A 16,986-nucleotide genomic window follows, 5' to 3' on the forward strand; every position below is an offset into this window, starting at 1 on the left:
CAAGTTACACCAAATAACGAGAGAGAAGTACTAGTACTAAAAGGGCTGGATAAAGGCCTAAAGAGGAGTGTTCACCTATGGAAAAGTCAAATGCTTATGGCATAGGCTTAGAGATGATGGTCCGTAAGTAGAAGCAGATAAAGTATACTTTCTTGGATATAACTGCATTTATAATGAATAGCTGATAGACTTATTATAAGGGAAACTGCTACAACTTTGACATGGAAATCTTTACTGAGAAATGGGAGCAATAAGAAACTGAAACAAAATGTACACTTCAGTTCAGTTCAGTCACTCAGTCATGTCCAAATCTTTGCGAACCCATGAATTGCAGCATGCCAGGCCTCCCTGTCCATCACCAACTTCCGGAGTTCACTCAAACGCACGTCCATCGAGTTCTCAGTGATGCCATCCAGCCATCTCATCCTCTGTCGTCCCCTTCTCCTCCTGCCCCCAATCCCTCCCAGCATCAGAGTCTTTTCCAATGAGTCAACTCTTTGCATGAGGTGGCCAAAGTACTGGAGTTTCAGCTTTAGCATCATTCCTTCCAAAGAAATCCCAGGACTGATCTCCTTCAGAATGGACTGGTTGGATCTCCTTGCAGTCCAAGGAACTCTCAGAGTCTTCTCCAACACCACAGTTCAAAAGCATCAATTCTTCGGCACTCAGCCTTCTTCACAGTCCAACTCTCACATCCATACATGACCACAGGAAAAACCATAGCCTTTACTAGATGGACTTCTGTTGGCAAAGTAATGTCTCTGCTTTTGAATATGCTATCAAGGTTGGTCATAACTTTCCTTCCAAGGAGTAAGCGTCTTTTAATTTCATGGCTGCAATCACCATCTGCAGTGATTTTGGAGCCCCCAAAAAATAAACTCTGACACTGTTTCCACTGTTTTCCCATCTATTTCCCATGAAGTGATGGGACCAGATGCCATGATCTTCATTTTCTGAATGTTGAGCTTTAAGCCAACTTTTTCACTCTCCTCTTTCATTTTCATCAAGAGGCTTTTTAGTTCCTCTTCACTTTCTGCCATAAGGGTGGTGTCATCTGCATATCTGAGGTTATTGATATTTCTCCCAGCAATCTTAATTCCAGCTTGTACTTATACAGTATAGTGATTCCCAATTTTTAAAAGTTATACTCCATTTATGGTATCCTAGGTAGTGCCATGGTAAAGAACCTGCCTGCCAGTGCAGGAGACCTGGGTTTGATCCCTGGGTCAGGAAGATCCTTTAGAGTAAGAAATGGCAACCTGCTCCAGTATTCTTGCCTGGGAAATTCCATGGAAAAAGGAGCCTGGTGGGCTACAGTTCATGGGGTCGTAAAGAGTTGGATATGACTGAGTGACTGAACACACACACACACACACACCATCTTATAGTTATTATAAAATATTGGCTATATTCCTCATGTTGTACAATATACGCTTGTAGCTTATCTTATACCTAATAGTTTGTACATCTTACTCCTCTGCCCCTATCTTGCCCCTCCTTCCCCCTGTCTCCCCACTGGTAACCATTCTATATTTGTGAGTTCACTTAGTTTTTTTTAAATATCCACAAGCTTGTTGTATTTTTTTAGAGTCTATTTTGAAAATCAGAAGAACTAGGGAGCTAATGAAATATAACAATATGAGAAAGTTTCACAGTAGACTGCTATGTGGAAAGATTTATAGAATAAATGAGGATCCAGGAGACTTAGAGGGGTGATAAAAGACACAAAGAGGAGAAATAAAAGTTATATTACAAGCAACTACTGTGGATAATTACAAACCATATCAGACAGCAGACTGAGGGGCTTTCCTGTTGCAATAACTAGACAAACTGAGCCTTACTTGCCCAGGGTAAGTGACTCTATACACTGTGTCCAACATGGTAAATAATAGATGCAATACAATGGAACTCTGCCACAGTAACCTAAATAGAACAGTGGGAAAGCAAGAAGTAACCATTTATCCCCACCATTCCAATAAGAGCAGTTTTATAAGGAAAAATTAGTGATAAGAGTTGAAATATATATGTAGGAACCAAGAAGAAGAATAACAGAGGAATTGAATAGAAGTTAAAAGATAGAATCTATGCTTTAATTAAAGACTTAGAAACAGTCAGGGAAGATATACACTCTCCACTAGAAATTTGGACTTTAGGAAATTGGGCTATAATTTTGTGTCACAGTAAATCTCAAGGCATGAATACTTGCACAAGATCAGAAAACATATCCAAGGAGAGACCATCAATCTGCTATGAATTTTATTTGGTGAGCAATTTAACTATAAATGGAAAGATCTGGTGCTCCTCAAGTATGATCAATACTGAAGGGTAGCTATTCTTCCAAGTAGAACTTTGGAATATGAACTTTATGACGATTCCACAGCAGATTAGTGTGAGCCTGTTAAAATTGTTAGTTGTAATGAAAGAACAAAATCAAGCATACTTACTCAGGCAAGTCATCAAAATATATCAAGCGAAATCTATGAGACTACTCCAGACATTGAAACAAGATAAAGCTTGAACCACCCTATAAAACAATAGTCAAACATGGTCCTTAAGTGTCAAACAAGGAGCTGCTACAACCTTGTAATGTGTGGAACTGTCTAGCCTCCTGGCTACATGAGTCACCTGGAAAGATTATACCACAATGGCACCTCAAGATTAGATAAAAATACATTGCAATGTTTGCTTTGATTGTGTGATTGTATGTGTTAAGGTGTGGGCTTCCCTGGTGGCTCAAGATGGTAAAGAATCAGCACGCAATATGAGAGACCTGAGTTGAATCCCTGTGTTGGGAAGATCCCTTGGAGGGAGGCAATGGCTACCCACTCCAGTATTCTAGTCTGGAGAATTCCATGAACAGAGGAACCTGGCAGGCTCCATGGGGTCACAAAGAGTTGGACATAACTGAGCGACTCACTTTGTTTTCAACCCTGCTCCAAGCAATGGATTGTTGTATTAAGTATGTTTGCTCTTATGGGGCAGAATTAGAATTAAAGTTAATAGTGATAAGAAATAAGAGTAAGAAATAAGAACATACTTAAGAATAAGAACTACTAGGGAAGATATTTTTAGGAGAGAGAATTAAAGTAACAAGTTGTCAACAGTTATGCAGCTCTTTGGGCTTTCCAGGTGGTGCTAGTGGTAAAGAACCTGCATGGAAATGCAGGAGACACGAGAGATACAGGTTCAGTCCCTAGGTCAGGAAGATTCCCTGGAGAAGGAAATTGCAACCTGCTTCAGCAGTTTTGCCTGGAGAATCACATGGACAGAGGAGCCTGGTGGGGTACAGTTCATAGTGTTGCAGAGTTGGACACAACTGAAGCAGCTTAGCATGCATGCAGCTGTTTATGGTGGCTTTGTCAGATAGATAGTCCTCAACAAATCTCTGAAATATACTCCATTCTTGTTTGTGAAATGATAGTTGTAATAACTTTTCTGCCTACTTTCAATGATGATAAGGAACACATAAAATGATACATTTTTCAAAGCTTTTGGTTGATATATCTGACAATGGGAAAGAGTGTATGAAATCAGGACTTTTTAGGAAGAGTTACAAAATGTCAATATGAAAATACCTACAAGTCTATGTGACACGTAAATATTATCCAGTAGTTTTACATTCATTTTCAAAGAGATTAGAGCTTTCTCATTTCATTGCTGCTGCAGCTAAGTCGCTTCAGTCGTGTCCGACTGTGTGACCCCATAGACGTCAGCCCACCAGGCTCCCCTATCCCTGGGATTCTCCAGGCAAGAGTACTGGAGTGGGTTGCTATTTCCTTCTCCAATGCATGAAAGTGAAAAGTGAAAGTGAAGTCTCTCAGTCATGCCCGACTCTTAGCGACCCCATGGACTGCAGCCTACCAGGCTCCTCCATCCACGGGACTTTCCAGGCAAGAGTACTGGAGTGGGGTGCCATTGCCTTCTGCATCTCATTTCACTGGATATCAGTAAATACACTTATAGTTGGAATAAGTTTTTGTTTCATTATTTTTAGCATTTTCTTCACCAAATTAAATTCTTCTTGGGAGTCTACTCAGTGCTGCTAGGAATAGTAATGAGGGAGAAAAAAAAAACAACAATGAAAAAGCAGCCTTTCAAGAAATAGTGAATTATGTGCCATTTAAGGCTAAGATTTTGTTCCCAAGGGAGTTATGTAACTCTGTGCATTTTTAACCCACTACTATCCAACTAGATTCATTTTTTACATCAAAGCTGGCTATTGTATTCTTGTATGGACAATCATATCTTAACACACTAGAGATATTTAGCCATTTTCTCTAGGGTATACTTCTTATTTTCTCAAGGCTCCTATCCCTCCAGGTGCCCTGGAGGAGGGCATGGCAACCCACTCCAGTATTCTTGCCTGGAGAATCGCCATGGACAGAGGAGCCTGGCAGGCTACAGTCCATAGGGTCACAAAGAGTCGGACATGACTGAGTGACTAAGAAAGCACATCCCTTCAGATCACATTTAAAACTTGTTTTTCTCCTAACAGTATAACCCTTAGCTCACAAACCAACCAACCAACCAACCAACAAAATTGTCCAAAAAGAAAAAAAACCTCTAGTTCCTGACACTACTTGAGAGTTATTTGTATTGACAGATACAACTGTTGGTCTCAAGGGTCAAATCTCTTGAGGGTAGTAGTCTTTGAAGGTGATCTCCATTTATACCCCTGAGGAATGAAACTGCATTTTAGCAAGGTAAGGAAAACCGTTAAACTCTTTACCCCTTGTCACAGTTCCATCTTAATGACCCTAGTAAAATGCTGAAAGCTTCTCCAGAAGTATTTTTAGTTTAACATAAGTATTCATATAAAGTAGATCAGGCAGTCACAGGAAAAACAACTTCAGTGTTTCAGATTCCTTTAATCAAAGATACCATTAACAAAAGGTGTTGTTTAAAACACATGAATACACATGTCTCTAGATGATAAATTCTGGTAATACTAATCATTTTTAAATAGTTTTATTCTTAGTTAAACTTGGGGAAACTGGCCTTTCTTAAAACCATTATCTTCTCAATTTTTACTGTTGGCAACTCCTAACTTCCAGTTTTGGAAAATCAGTTGTGTTGCAGCTCATTTTATAGAGGAAAAAAAAATTTTTTTTTTGAATAAAGCTTTTTGGCTCCAGGTTTAAGAGACATAGAGACATATTTTCTGTTTGAAAGTTTTGATGTGAGCAGGCTTATCTTTGGGTACTTTTTCCTGGTGTATAAGTCTCTGATACTACTACCTTATAGTACATACACGTGTTGAGAAAATTTCCATTAATACTGGGAATTTCTGCCCTCTTGGAATCACAGCATGCTTTGAAAGAAGACTGAACAATGTGTCAGCAGGCATGACACTATAAAGTGGAGAAGTGGTAGATCTGCTTTTTCCTACTCTTGAGTATAGAGACTGAGAAGTGACCTACCTGTTCTTAAAGATAGACTCCCCATGGTCCAACTGGAATCAAGCATGGAATCAAGTATGGAAAAGAAGACAAAATTTCTCTTTTAGCTCAGTTGTCCCATTCCCATCTAGAGGTTGTTTCTCCTTTGAACAATTATGGTCCTGGGAGATAATTCTTGTCTAGCCTTCTTCAGAGCCTCAAGGTCATCTGGAAAAACTGGCCTTTAAAAAAATGTCCATTTGTTTAGGGGCTTGCAAAATGCAACTCTCAAATTGAATGTGTCCCATCAGACCCTGGAGGGTGACTCACTTAGATATGAATGTATTTTTCTTCTTGATGAGTAAGCATATATAAATATATGCCTCTAAGGAATTTGAGGAATTTTATACAACCTAGAAAAGCTGAATTCATTTGCTATAGATATAATAGAAGGGTAAAGTTTATATTCATTTACTTATGTCTATCACATTCTGCATAAGGAGAATTTGTATGATGAAAATTGGTGATCAAGTGTATTGTATAATGTGATAAATTATCAAGACAATGACTTTTTTATGCTTGTGGCCTAAGCACTGTATGTTTCACTTTTGTAATGACTGCTGCTGCTGCTGCTGCTAAGTCTCTTCAGTTGTGTCCGACTCTGTGAGACCCATAGACGGCAGCCCACCAGGCTCTGCCATCCCTGGGATTCTCCAGGCAAGAACACTGGAGTGAGTTGCCATTTCCTTCTCCAACGCATGAAAGTGGAAAGTGAAAGTGAAGTCGCTCAGTAAGTGTCCAACTCCTCGTGACCCCATGGACTGCAGCCTACCAGACTCCTCTGTCCATGGATTTTCCAGGCAAGAGTACTGGAGTGGGTTGCCATTGCCTTCTCCGTCTTCCTTAGATCAAGAGCTTTTAAGAATGAAGTGCTCACTGACACCTGAATTATTACTAGCTCACCAGGTCTGTGTTCCTTCCAAACACACTAAACTTGAAATTATAAAAACACCCCAGAAATAAAGTCATTGCTGATTTGTTCAAGGTGAGAGTATACAGTCTTAAACTAGACATTGGATTTGAATAGAAAACAATTAGAGACTATACTCACTTGAGGCTCAATGGAACTGCAGATTAAGAAAAAAAAAAGAAACTTTATTTCACAGATTGGGAAGGATTATAGAGTTGTTTAGTGGAAATCACAACTCAGAAGAGGTTTCTAGATTTTGATGAGTATAAATCATGTTTTACATTCTGGAAGCAGTGTCTTTAGAGTGCAAACCTTAAGATAGTGTCTTTAGAGTGTAAACCTTAAGATATATCTGAATTCTCAAGCTTACCCTGCTTTTGTAACTTTGAAAAGAAACTAAAGTAAAACTTACCTATGATCATTGTTAAGATAACTTACCTTTGAAAATGTGGAGCTAAATATATAAATTCTAAATTCTGAAGTCTCTGGCCATGGGACTAAATTTTGGGCCATATTTGAGTTTATATGACTCTATGAGGGTATATTTTTCATGATATCATTGACATTGAAGTTGAGAGTCACTCACTATCCTTGCTTTATTTGCCACAAACCTGGAATTGGGGTTTGATGTGCTCTGACTGATATAGTTCAGTCTATCAAATTCCAAAGTTCTCACTGATTTGATTCACAATGATGAGAGAGTATCACCAGACCTAAAATTGTTTATCTTTGCAAAAATGCAGTGCTTTTTGGATTACCTTTGTATTACTGCTGAATATCCATAATTTTAATAGCTAAAAGATGCTACTTTGCCAGTGTTATGGATGAAAACTAATGTGGTCTGCAAAATATGAAACTCTGCATGGGCTCACTATTGAAAGAAAAAGTAAACACCTCTAAAGTTTTCCATCTTCAAAAAATGACTTGTAATGGTCATGATTGCACAAGAACCTGAATCTACTTAATGTCACTGAACTGTAAACTTAAAAATTGGTTAAAGTGGTAAATTTCATGTTATGAATATTTTACCACAAGTAAACAAATGATACTTTCTACTTTAATGTACATAGCAAGTAGACCCTGAGACCAATTTTGGGGTCTCTGATGCTTAACTGAGAGAGCAAAAAGAAGTATTCAGGTTGGTATAAGGATAGTTGAGAAATATATCATATGAATGTATAGAAACATGGAGGTATTCTGTAATAATTTAATAGTAATAAGAGAAATTATGAAATAAGGGATATAGGGGACAAAGTTTTAGAAAAGAGAAAGGGCTAAAATATAAGGGAAAAAATGATAAGAAGGTTAATAAGGACTGGAGGACAGTGAATGTAGAACCCAAGGGTGATACCATGGGCATATGCTAAGAAGATCCCCAGGAGAATGAGGAAGTCATCACAGTGGTTTCCAAATGGAGCAGTAACTAAAATTGGAAAATGAAGATAGTTATATGAGCAGAATGGATCAAGTGATAAAATAGTTGGGAGATGATCTACTAATACAAAATTGATAAAATATTTTAATGAAACTTAAAATGCTTTGTCAATTTTCGGGCGTATGAGGGCCTAAAATTATGAAGTTTATCTGCTATCTAGTGAGGTAAGGAGTGCAAACTTTAGGTATATTCTGTAATATCTTGTTTTAACACTTCTATTCCCACTATCCATCCATTTTGCCATCTGGAAGCAATTCATACTCTAAAAGTACTTGTGGTTTTTCTTCTTAAAGTATTATAACAATTTATGTAAAGTGAAAACTACACTGAAACCATAATGTACATCATTAATGGAAATACATATATAAAAGTGAAGAAAAGTCAATTTGACCTTACAGCAGACAACTGCTATTACATATCAATAGTAGGGCAATGAGAGGGAGGGGTAAGGGAGAGGATGACCATTACTATATCTATTACCTACAATTTTAGTACATAGAATCAGATCATATACCATGGGTACACAGTGTGTAACAATGAAAATTAATAATAATATTTATTGAATACCTAATATATACTGAATTTTGTACTATGCATGAGTACATTAGCTGTCTTATTTTACTTAAACTTTATATTTCTCTAAGGAGGTAAGTAATCTATTATCCTATTTTTCAGAAGAGAACAGTGAGGTTGAGTCACTTCAGGCTTAATTAAATAACTTAAAGCAAGTAATTGCAAAAACAGGATAAGGAGACTCAGGGGTGGGTCTATCCATTTACTGTCCCACCCAGTGAAGCCCTTTCAATCTCCCATGTTGCTCTTTTGTCATATCTTGTACCCTTCAAGATCACCCCGGTACTCATGTCTGCCTCATTCCAGAGGGAGAGTGTCTTTTTTTCTTGTCTGAGAGAAAGGGACCAAGTGAGCACACATGTAATTTGCCTCAGAGCCTGGACCCATGAAGGGATGGCTCTACTCACTGCCCTTCAGATAAGCACTTCTTGGTTCAACCCAATTGAATCTGACTCCAGGAACCACTGGAAGAGAGAGAGAACTGGACATTAAAGTAGATTTATTTTCATAACAGCCCTGTGAAATGGAGGAACAATTGTCACATCCATTTTATGAGAAAACTAAAGTCCTCAAATTTGAAAGAGTTTCTTCAGGTCATAGAGCTGAAGGCCACTCCATCCCCGGCTGTTCTGGTTACACAGTCGCTGCTCTTTCTACCATGCTTCCTCCTTAAAGAGCTAAATGAAGCCTGCTAGAAGTCTTCCCCAAATTGTTTGATAAGATGGCAAAGAACTGCACTGGCTTGACTGTGAATGTGGCCAAGCTGGAAAGTAAAGCCTCTCTTGATGTGATCTGCTTGACCTGACCTACCTCAAAGAGGTCAACCCTAACAGTTTGGAAGTCACACCATCAAAGATGGTACTCAGCCTTTTGTAGAACCACACACCCTGAGTGTGACTCCATCTTTCAAATGTGGATCTCAGTTTTCTTGCCAAAGGGCTGCCAAGGACTTAGTTCTGTTAACAACTACCAGCAGGCAGACAGTGAGCCCTCTGTGATGACTGTTGCCCTGGTCCCAGTATATAGGGTAGGGTCCTTTCTGTGTGTTCTCAGAAGTTCTTCCTCAGAGCCCTTATGTTAGTTTGTAATTATATATTCACCAACATGATCATTTATGTACTGTCTACTGCTAGCTTGTAAGTTCCATGAAGGTAGGGTTGTGCTTGTTTTATGTATCCTGAACCCCTAAAACAGTGCTGAATAAGCTTTTGTTGAATGAATGAATGCTTTCCCATCATAGAATCAGATTTTCCCCTAATTATCTGTCCATAAAGAAAATACTCAGAGGTTGTATGTGTCTTGGATAAATACGGACCTCATTGTTTTTGAAGCCTGTCTAACTGTTTGTTTGGTGGAGAGCAAAGCTATAGGACAATGCTTATTCTTGCTCTGCCACTCTGAACTCTGGAGGACTTAAGCTTCTTCAAAAGCAGAGAAGAGCTCAGCTTACCTCTTTCTGGTGATATTTGATGGCCACCTTCAGCTTGGCTAGATCATGGTACTTTTGAGGGTCAAGCTCTTCACTGTGGTCATCTCGATGGTTGAGGATGATCTCCAGTTCCCGGGAGCTCCGAGCCTGGTCCAGCAGGTCTTTGGCAAAGAGCTTGCACTGCTGGGAGAGCTCCTCGTACTCAGCCTTGAACTCATTCTCCACCTTGCTAAGCTCCTTGAGCTCCCAGCCCAGGCGGAAGGCAGTTAGGATGGGATCCTCACTTGATAAGGCGATGAGTGAGGGACTTGCCAGGGCTTTATAGATGTTCAGTCGGGAGCGGGAGTGGCGCAGGCTGTCTACCTCTGAACTGGACACACACTCCACACAGTTGCAGCGGATCTGGTGGGGCCGGGGAATAGTGACCCGTTTTTGGACGAGCAGTTTGATGATCTCGTAGTTGTTGGTGTGGGCAGCCAGCATGATGGGAGTAATGTCCGGTGTGAACTCAGAGAACTGAGTGTCCATCATAAGAGTGGGGACCTAGGTACATGAAAATGAAAACAAACAAACAAACATAATAGCGTAAGATTAAGGCTTGGAGCACAGAGCCCATCAAATGTTAATGATTCAGGAACTGGGGTCACCAGTTTTTCGGACAGTTCTTCTTATAATAGCTAGTTGTAAAATCCTTACCTGGTGGCTCAGATGGTAAAGAATCTGCCTGTAATGCAGGAGACCTGGGTTTGATCCCTGGGCTAGAAGATCCCCAGGAGAAGGGAATGGCAACCCACTCCAGTATTCTTGTCTATAGAATTCTACAGACAGATGAGCTTGGCGGGCTACAGTCCATAGCATCACAAAGAGTTGGACACAACTGAGTGACTAACACACACACACATGCCAGGCATACTTTGGATATATTTACTCATTTAACCCCCACAACGACCTTATAAGGTAAATATTCTCCCCAAATGAAGAATTTGAGGCACACAGAGTTTAAAGAAGGTTATTCAGCTTTACATGCAGAGCCAGGGTTCAACCTCAGACAATATGGCTCTTAAAATATGCCAGTTCTGTCTTAGGCACAATGAGAGATGTGGGGCTTCCCAGGTGGCACTAGTGGTAAAGAAGCCACCTGCCAGTGCAGGAGATGTAAGAGACGTGGGTTCGATTCCTGGGTTGGGAAGATCCCATGGAGGAGGGCATGGCAACACACTCCAATATTCTTGCCTGGAGAATCTCATGGACAGAGGAGCCTGGTGGGCTACAGTCCATGGAGTCACAAAGAGTCTGACATGACTGATGTGATTTAGCATACACATGCATGCCGGGAGCCATCGTGAGGAACTCTGCCCGTGGCAAAGGTCATGAGGAAGGAGGCCCAGCATATGCAAAGGTGGGACCGAGCCTCAGGAGTCCCCCTGGAAATCTTTGAGCACCTACCCCCAAAACCAGAGTCTGCCTACTTTACTGCTTTGTGCTCTCACCTACACCTCTGACTTTATAGGAGGCTGTCCCCCACCACCTCTCTCTGAAAAAGTTAACTTACAGCTCCAGTTGATAAAGTTCCTGGGTGTGACAAGAGTGTTTCAACCTACAAACTCCTTTGGAAGTCCTCTAGCCTGCCTGAACAGGTTCTTCCGGCCACATGTGATTGTTCACAGCCTCCCAGCCGTGAGAGGTATTGAGATGTTCTAAACTGTCTAAATACAGATTTCTTTGAACAGGTAAAAGATTGATTAGAAATTGTATTGGTGAAGGGTTTTTCACTTGTTGGGCCAATGTTTGCTGCTAAATTTCCATATCCCTTACCTACTGTGTCCCTGGCAGTGTATTGATTAATATAATTAGTGTATATAAATGTAAGTAGTAGCTTTAATGTTTGTAACCTTGGACCCTTGAGTTAATTCTTTTTCTTGTTATAGCCCACCACACCTTTGCCCTATAGGAATACAACTTTATCTAATGCTTTCGGAGGGTGGTGCCTGACTTTAGAATAATCACCTTTAGAGAAAAATAAGTTTTCTGAAGAAAGGGTCATAAAATGTTAACAGGCCTCTTGGCCAGAAGATGATGTAAATCACCTAAATTTTGCATATGATAAGTTTGCAGGAAGAAAGCCTGGCTTACTGCTGACTCTACCCCCTCCCCAATTATACTCTATGCACAACTTAAGGTATAAAAACTACTTTAGAAAATAAAGTGCGGGCCTTGTTCACTGAAACTTGGTCTCCCCATGTCGTTCTTTCTCTCACCTTCTGGCTGAATTCCCATCTGGAGCGTGGAGGCTCATCAAGCTTACTAATTATGCCTGGGCTTCTAAGATCTGACAAGGGAAGTCTTAGTGTCTCCTCTCCTTCAGGAGAATGGGAGGACACCTGTGGCCTACGTAGGTGACGTAAATTCCTTGCCTTGGAATTTTATTAGCTTTCCACGTAAACCAAGTTATTCAGCCTCTTTTCTCCACTGAATATTCCTGCTGAGCTATCCTTATTCTATTACTCTTTATATCTCTGATTAATATTAATTAAAGCTATTGTATCCAGTTCACCGACGCCGTCCCTGCTTCGAATTCCCTGGATCCACCGGGGCTGGACCCCGGCACATGCATGCACAGAGAAGTGAAGGACATTTTTCTTGGAACTTGGTTAGGTAGATCAGACTTACATATATTGGTAAGTAGGAGTATGTGTTCATTCCAAATGAGCAGTAGAGACTGCAGAAATATTTGTTTGAAAGGTTAAAGACAACCAGTGATCTTAAAGATTATGTCACTAAATCAAGCCCTGGGGGCTGAAGAGAAGACATTCCCAAACTGTGACCCTGACTTTGTAACTTGAGTGGACAAAGACCAAGGCCAGACAGTAATCCTCCAGCTTCCTGTAGACCCCAGCAAAATAGAGAGAATCTGTTATTATCAGGAGAATTACTCTGTAAATGAGGACCTCTAGGCTGGAGGGATGGGATGAAACTGAAAGCCGCTCAGTCGTGTCTGATTCTTTGCTACCCCATGGACTGTAGCCCTCCAGGCTCCTCTGTCCATGGAATTTTTCAGGCAAGAATACTGGAGTGGGTTGCCATTCCCTTCTCCAGGGCATTTTCCCAACCCAGGGATTGAACCTGGGCCTCCTACATTGCAGGCAGATTCTTTACCATCTGAAGGATGAGTTACCAATAGCAAAAAGAGATCTGATAAAATTGGTATGTCCATTATGTGAGGCTTGGTGTAAATAGCAGCTATAGGTGAAAGGCATGGGGTTCTTTGGGTATTCATGATCATATACTTCTGGGTGAGTGTACAGATCCAAATCAATGAATTAAAAAAAGAATCTTTCAACTTGAAAATGTGCCTTTTGGGATATGCTACACCCAACAGAAGAGTCTCAGTGTTGTAGAATCTGGATCTAGATCATGAGGAGGACTGGAATAGTCTGAGAACATTTCATGGAGGGGTGGAGGTTCTGAGGATGCAAAGCATGGATAAAATTCCAGGAGACTGTAAAATATTGATCTGAATACATTTTTTTTTAAAAGCAAAGCTCCAAATACTCAGTTTAACTGTGGAGAACAAAAGAATGTGGATAATGGAGATTCTCATAGAATAGACAAATACTATTTTAATTGCTAGTTTCTTTTGACTCTTAAAAATAATTTTGGAAACCCATGGTTGCTGGCAAACTGACAAAAGGATGAGTTGTAATTTTCATCATCTTTGCCTCCTTCCCACCTTGGATGAGGCTTTCCCAAACAGGGCAATGGCCAGAAACCTGGGAGTGGGAGAAAAATGGTGGAGAAGTTTGCCAGGAATCTGTTTCCTTCATGGGGTGGTTGCATCAGCCTTTGAATAGTAGAGAAGTGGCTGCACATTGGTCATCAATTGCTTGGATGGAGCAGCAAGTAAACATTGTTAAACATTTAGAGGGAGCAGCTACCAACAAGATAGCAGGAAGTGAGCAACTGACTCATAAAGTAAATTGGACACAGGAAAGAATAATCTCAGAAATTAACATAAGCCTGCAGGCTAAGGCAGAAGTAGGTCTGAGTGGGCCTAGTAATGAATGTAAACACAACAACTGGCATAAAGCCTAGAATTGGGCCAGATGACAAGTGAGCCATGTATCATAGACTGCCTGGGAAGAAAGGAGCTCAGACCCAGAATCTGTCCCTCCTTGGTGCACAGGGGCATTTCTTAATCTCTGTCATGATCTCAAGGCTAGAGATGGGGGGTGGAGGGAAGATGACTGGCAGCACAGAATTCCCTGGGTTAGACTGGAGGTATGAGTCTATTCCTTCTCACGATGTTCTTCCTGTTCACTCCCTCTACCCACTTCCTTGCTCTTTCTTTTCTAACTCTTTTCCCTTCTCCTCTATGTCAATGCTGACACACGTGTCCAAGACACAGAATGGTACTTGTGGATAATGCTTAGCCCCATTTGTGTCATGGAGCTGAAAGGTTGCTATGCCTAGAGTATGACATGCTTTCCAGAGCCATCTGAATCCATTGTCGTTGACTGGGTGCTCAACAAGGAGCCTCTGATTATCCATTTGTCTTTCTGGGTACAAAACAACAGAGAGTAAAGTTTTTCAAAAGGAACTGGTCTTCAGTGGCTAACCATGTCCTCCTACCAAGATTGCCTTTTCTCCTCCAGTCAGCCCTATCATTCCCAGATTGCCACACCCACCTCATTCGTTGCTCTCTGTATGTATATCCTTGAGGGATCCCCTGTGTGGATCCCCACTTCTCTGCCAGTGAAGGGCCATTGTAAGCCCTGACTTCTTCCATAGATCTTCCCCTTAACTTGATCCCATCCCTCATTGACCACCCAGATGTTGTGGGCACTAGGTTACATCCAAGATAGCACTCTTCTGAGGTGGGCTTATATTTGTCTATATTTCCTATATGTATTTTTTGGTTCCTCAATAAGGTTGTGAGGTCTCCAAAGGCAGAGCTGTCTTAGTCTGCTCTTGTTTTCCCCATAGCATCTAGAACAGTATTAGACATACAGCAGGCACTCAGCTAAAAGGAAACTCAGTGTCCTATTCTCAAATTAAGAAGCCGACTTTTGTTTACAAGCCTGGCTCCCACAATTGGAATCAATGTGAGCTAGTGTCCTTGGGTCTTTTCTTTCTATGTTCAGCTAAGAAGGAAGACATTTTAAGACTCTAAGGAAGATAAGTAGATAGGCTCTATATGGATGAGTCTATGACTTTCTATATGAATACCCTGAGGTTACAAACACCTAGGACAATCCCTGCTTGTCATTTTTACAATGCTATTACTCTAAGATGGAGCCTCTGATCCAAAGACTACAGATTTCTACTCCTCTTCCCCGCTCTGCATCTTCTCATTCTGCTACTCATCCCTCTCTAGACTGTGCAGGTACCATAGATTATCACCAGGACAACCATGTAAAGAGAGAGTCTATAATTAGGATCAGAGGTTTCTGATAATAATCAGGACTTTGTAATATGGTCTGCAACAAGGGCCAAAGAGATAACAGGTAACAGAATTAAGAGCTAAGTGAGGGTGCAGATGCATAATTTGCGTGAGTGAATGGTAGAAACGGGTGAGCTGTGGAGCACGTGCCCTCTCAAAGGGGGCATCTGCCTCTCCATTCCTTGCTCCCATATGCATGAATGAAGGGCTGGTGTTGTAATTTTTCAAGAGAAGTAGAAATGTGGATCTGGAGGTAGCTTTTCCTACAGTCTTCAATGTTGGCTCAAAAAAGTTAAAGATAGTGTGCAGGCCAAACAAAATACATGTATGAGGCAATTTAGGCCAGAGTGAGCCAGTGTGTGACCTTTAAGCTAGCAGAGAAGTTGTGAGACTAAGGAGGGATGGGAGAGAATGCTAGACATTTAGACCAGGGCCGGATAATAAAAGGCCTCATATGCTATGAGAAGGAACTTAATATGATCTATTGACCATAGGGAGCCATTGAAGAGTTTTAATCAGGAAAGTAGCATGGTTGAACAAGTGTTTTACAAAGATCAGTTTGGCTAAATTGTGGGGAATTGGCAGAGGTATGTGTGCTGATAAATATTTAACAAGTAGCTTTCCACTTTAAAAAATCTTGATTTATAGTGTTTGCCAGTTTTTGTGGTGCAAATACTCCCACTGTGGCCAATTTCAAGCTACCAATATGACATCCTGGAAGATAGTTGGGAGAGATGCACACAACCAATCCTTACCAGCTGGTATAAGCCAGCTCCAGCAAATCATTGGATAAGTTTCAGAAAGATAAGACTAATTAAAAGATATCCACAGACCAGGTGAAAAGATGGCAAGATCTTAAACTAGACAGTGATTCCAGAGATAGAAGAGATTTTAAGACATTCATTGGATGTATCAGGTAATACTGCAGGGAGCAGAAATAAAGGATGTCAGGTTCAGCACTGCATGCCTGATTGAATCGTGATGTCACCATTGGAGATAGTGAATACAGGAGGAAAGACAGGTTTAAGGTTTAAGGAAAGTTCAATTTTAGACATGTTGAGTATGAAATACTTATTGGGAGAGTTTCAGGGAATTGTATAACTCTAGCATGAATGTTGAAGGAAAAAGGTCAGGGCTGAAAATGCAGATGTGACAGTTTTCAGCCTATAACAGTAGTTGAAACCAAGAGTGTGGGGGTTAACCTCTGCCCACCTTGGCTCATTTACACCTGGACCCATTGGTCTTCCCCAAGTTTCAGCCCTGCCCCAGTTTCCAGAGCAACCAGGCCTAAGAAAGTTTCCAAGTAACCAACCTCGGCCTCCTCCATTCCAATTGCCAATCTTTAAGGCTCTGCACTAGGGTACTTTCCCTTTTTGGATAGTTTCTGATTTCCAACTTCTTCTCTACCTGTTCATAAAACAAGATTTCTCCCTAAATCCCTAGTCTTGAGTTTCTGTTTATATAACTGACCTAATAGCCCAGGTCTACTATATTTTCTGGATTATCTGTGTTGTTTTTGACTTATTTTACAATTCTGCAAATTTTAATGAAAATAATTTCTGCCTGGCAAAATGTAACTGACCTGTACATCTATATGCAAATTTCTTTGCATCTGTTCATAAATTTCTTTCAGCATTCCCAATGGCTTATATCCGGGGTTAGCAAACTTTTCCAGTAAAAAACCAGATAGTAAATACATTGGGGTCTGTGGACCTTACAACTCTGCCACTGTAGTAAGAGAGCAACCAAAGGCAATATGCA

General features: G+C 40.6%; 1 protein-coding gene across 1 annotated transcript in view; it reads right to left on the minus strand.

Annotated features, from left to right (window-relative positions):
* The window catches only part of TRPC5 (transient receptor potential cation channel subfamily C member 5), a 348,936-nt gene that overhangs the window by 135,464 nt on the left and 196,486 nt on the right, over positions 1 to 16,986 (minus strand). Inside the window, exon 3 of the mRNA XM_005903665.2 lies at positions 9,807 to 10,328. Within this exon, the coding sequence (XP_005903727.2) occupies positions 9,807 to 10,328 (522 nt within the window). The remainder of the gene's footprint in view (positions 1 to 9,806; positions 10,329 to 16,986) is intronic.

Source organism: Bos mutus, chromosome X (assembly GCF_027580195.1).
Source record: "Bos mutus isolate GX-2022 chromosome X, NWIPB_WYAK_1.1, whole genome shotgun sequence".
In the NCBI taxonomy this organism is placed as follows: Eukaryota; Metazoa; Chordata; class Mammalia; order Artiodactyla; family Bovidae; genus Bos; species Bos mutus.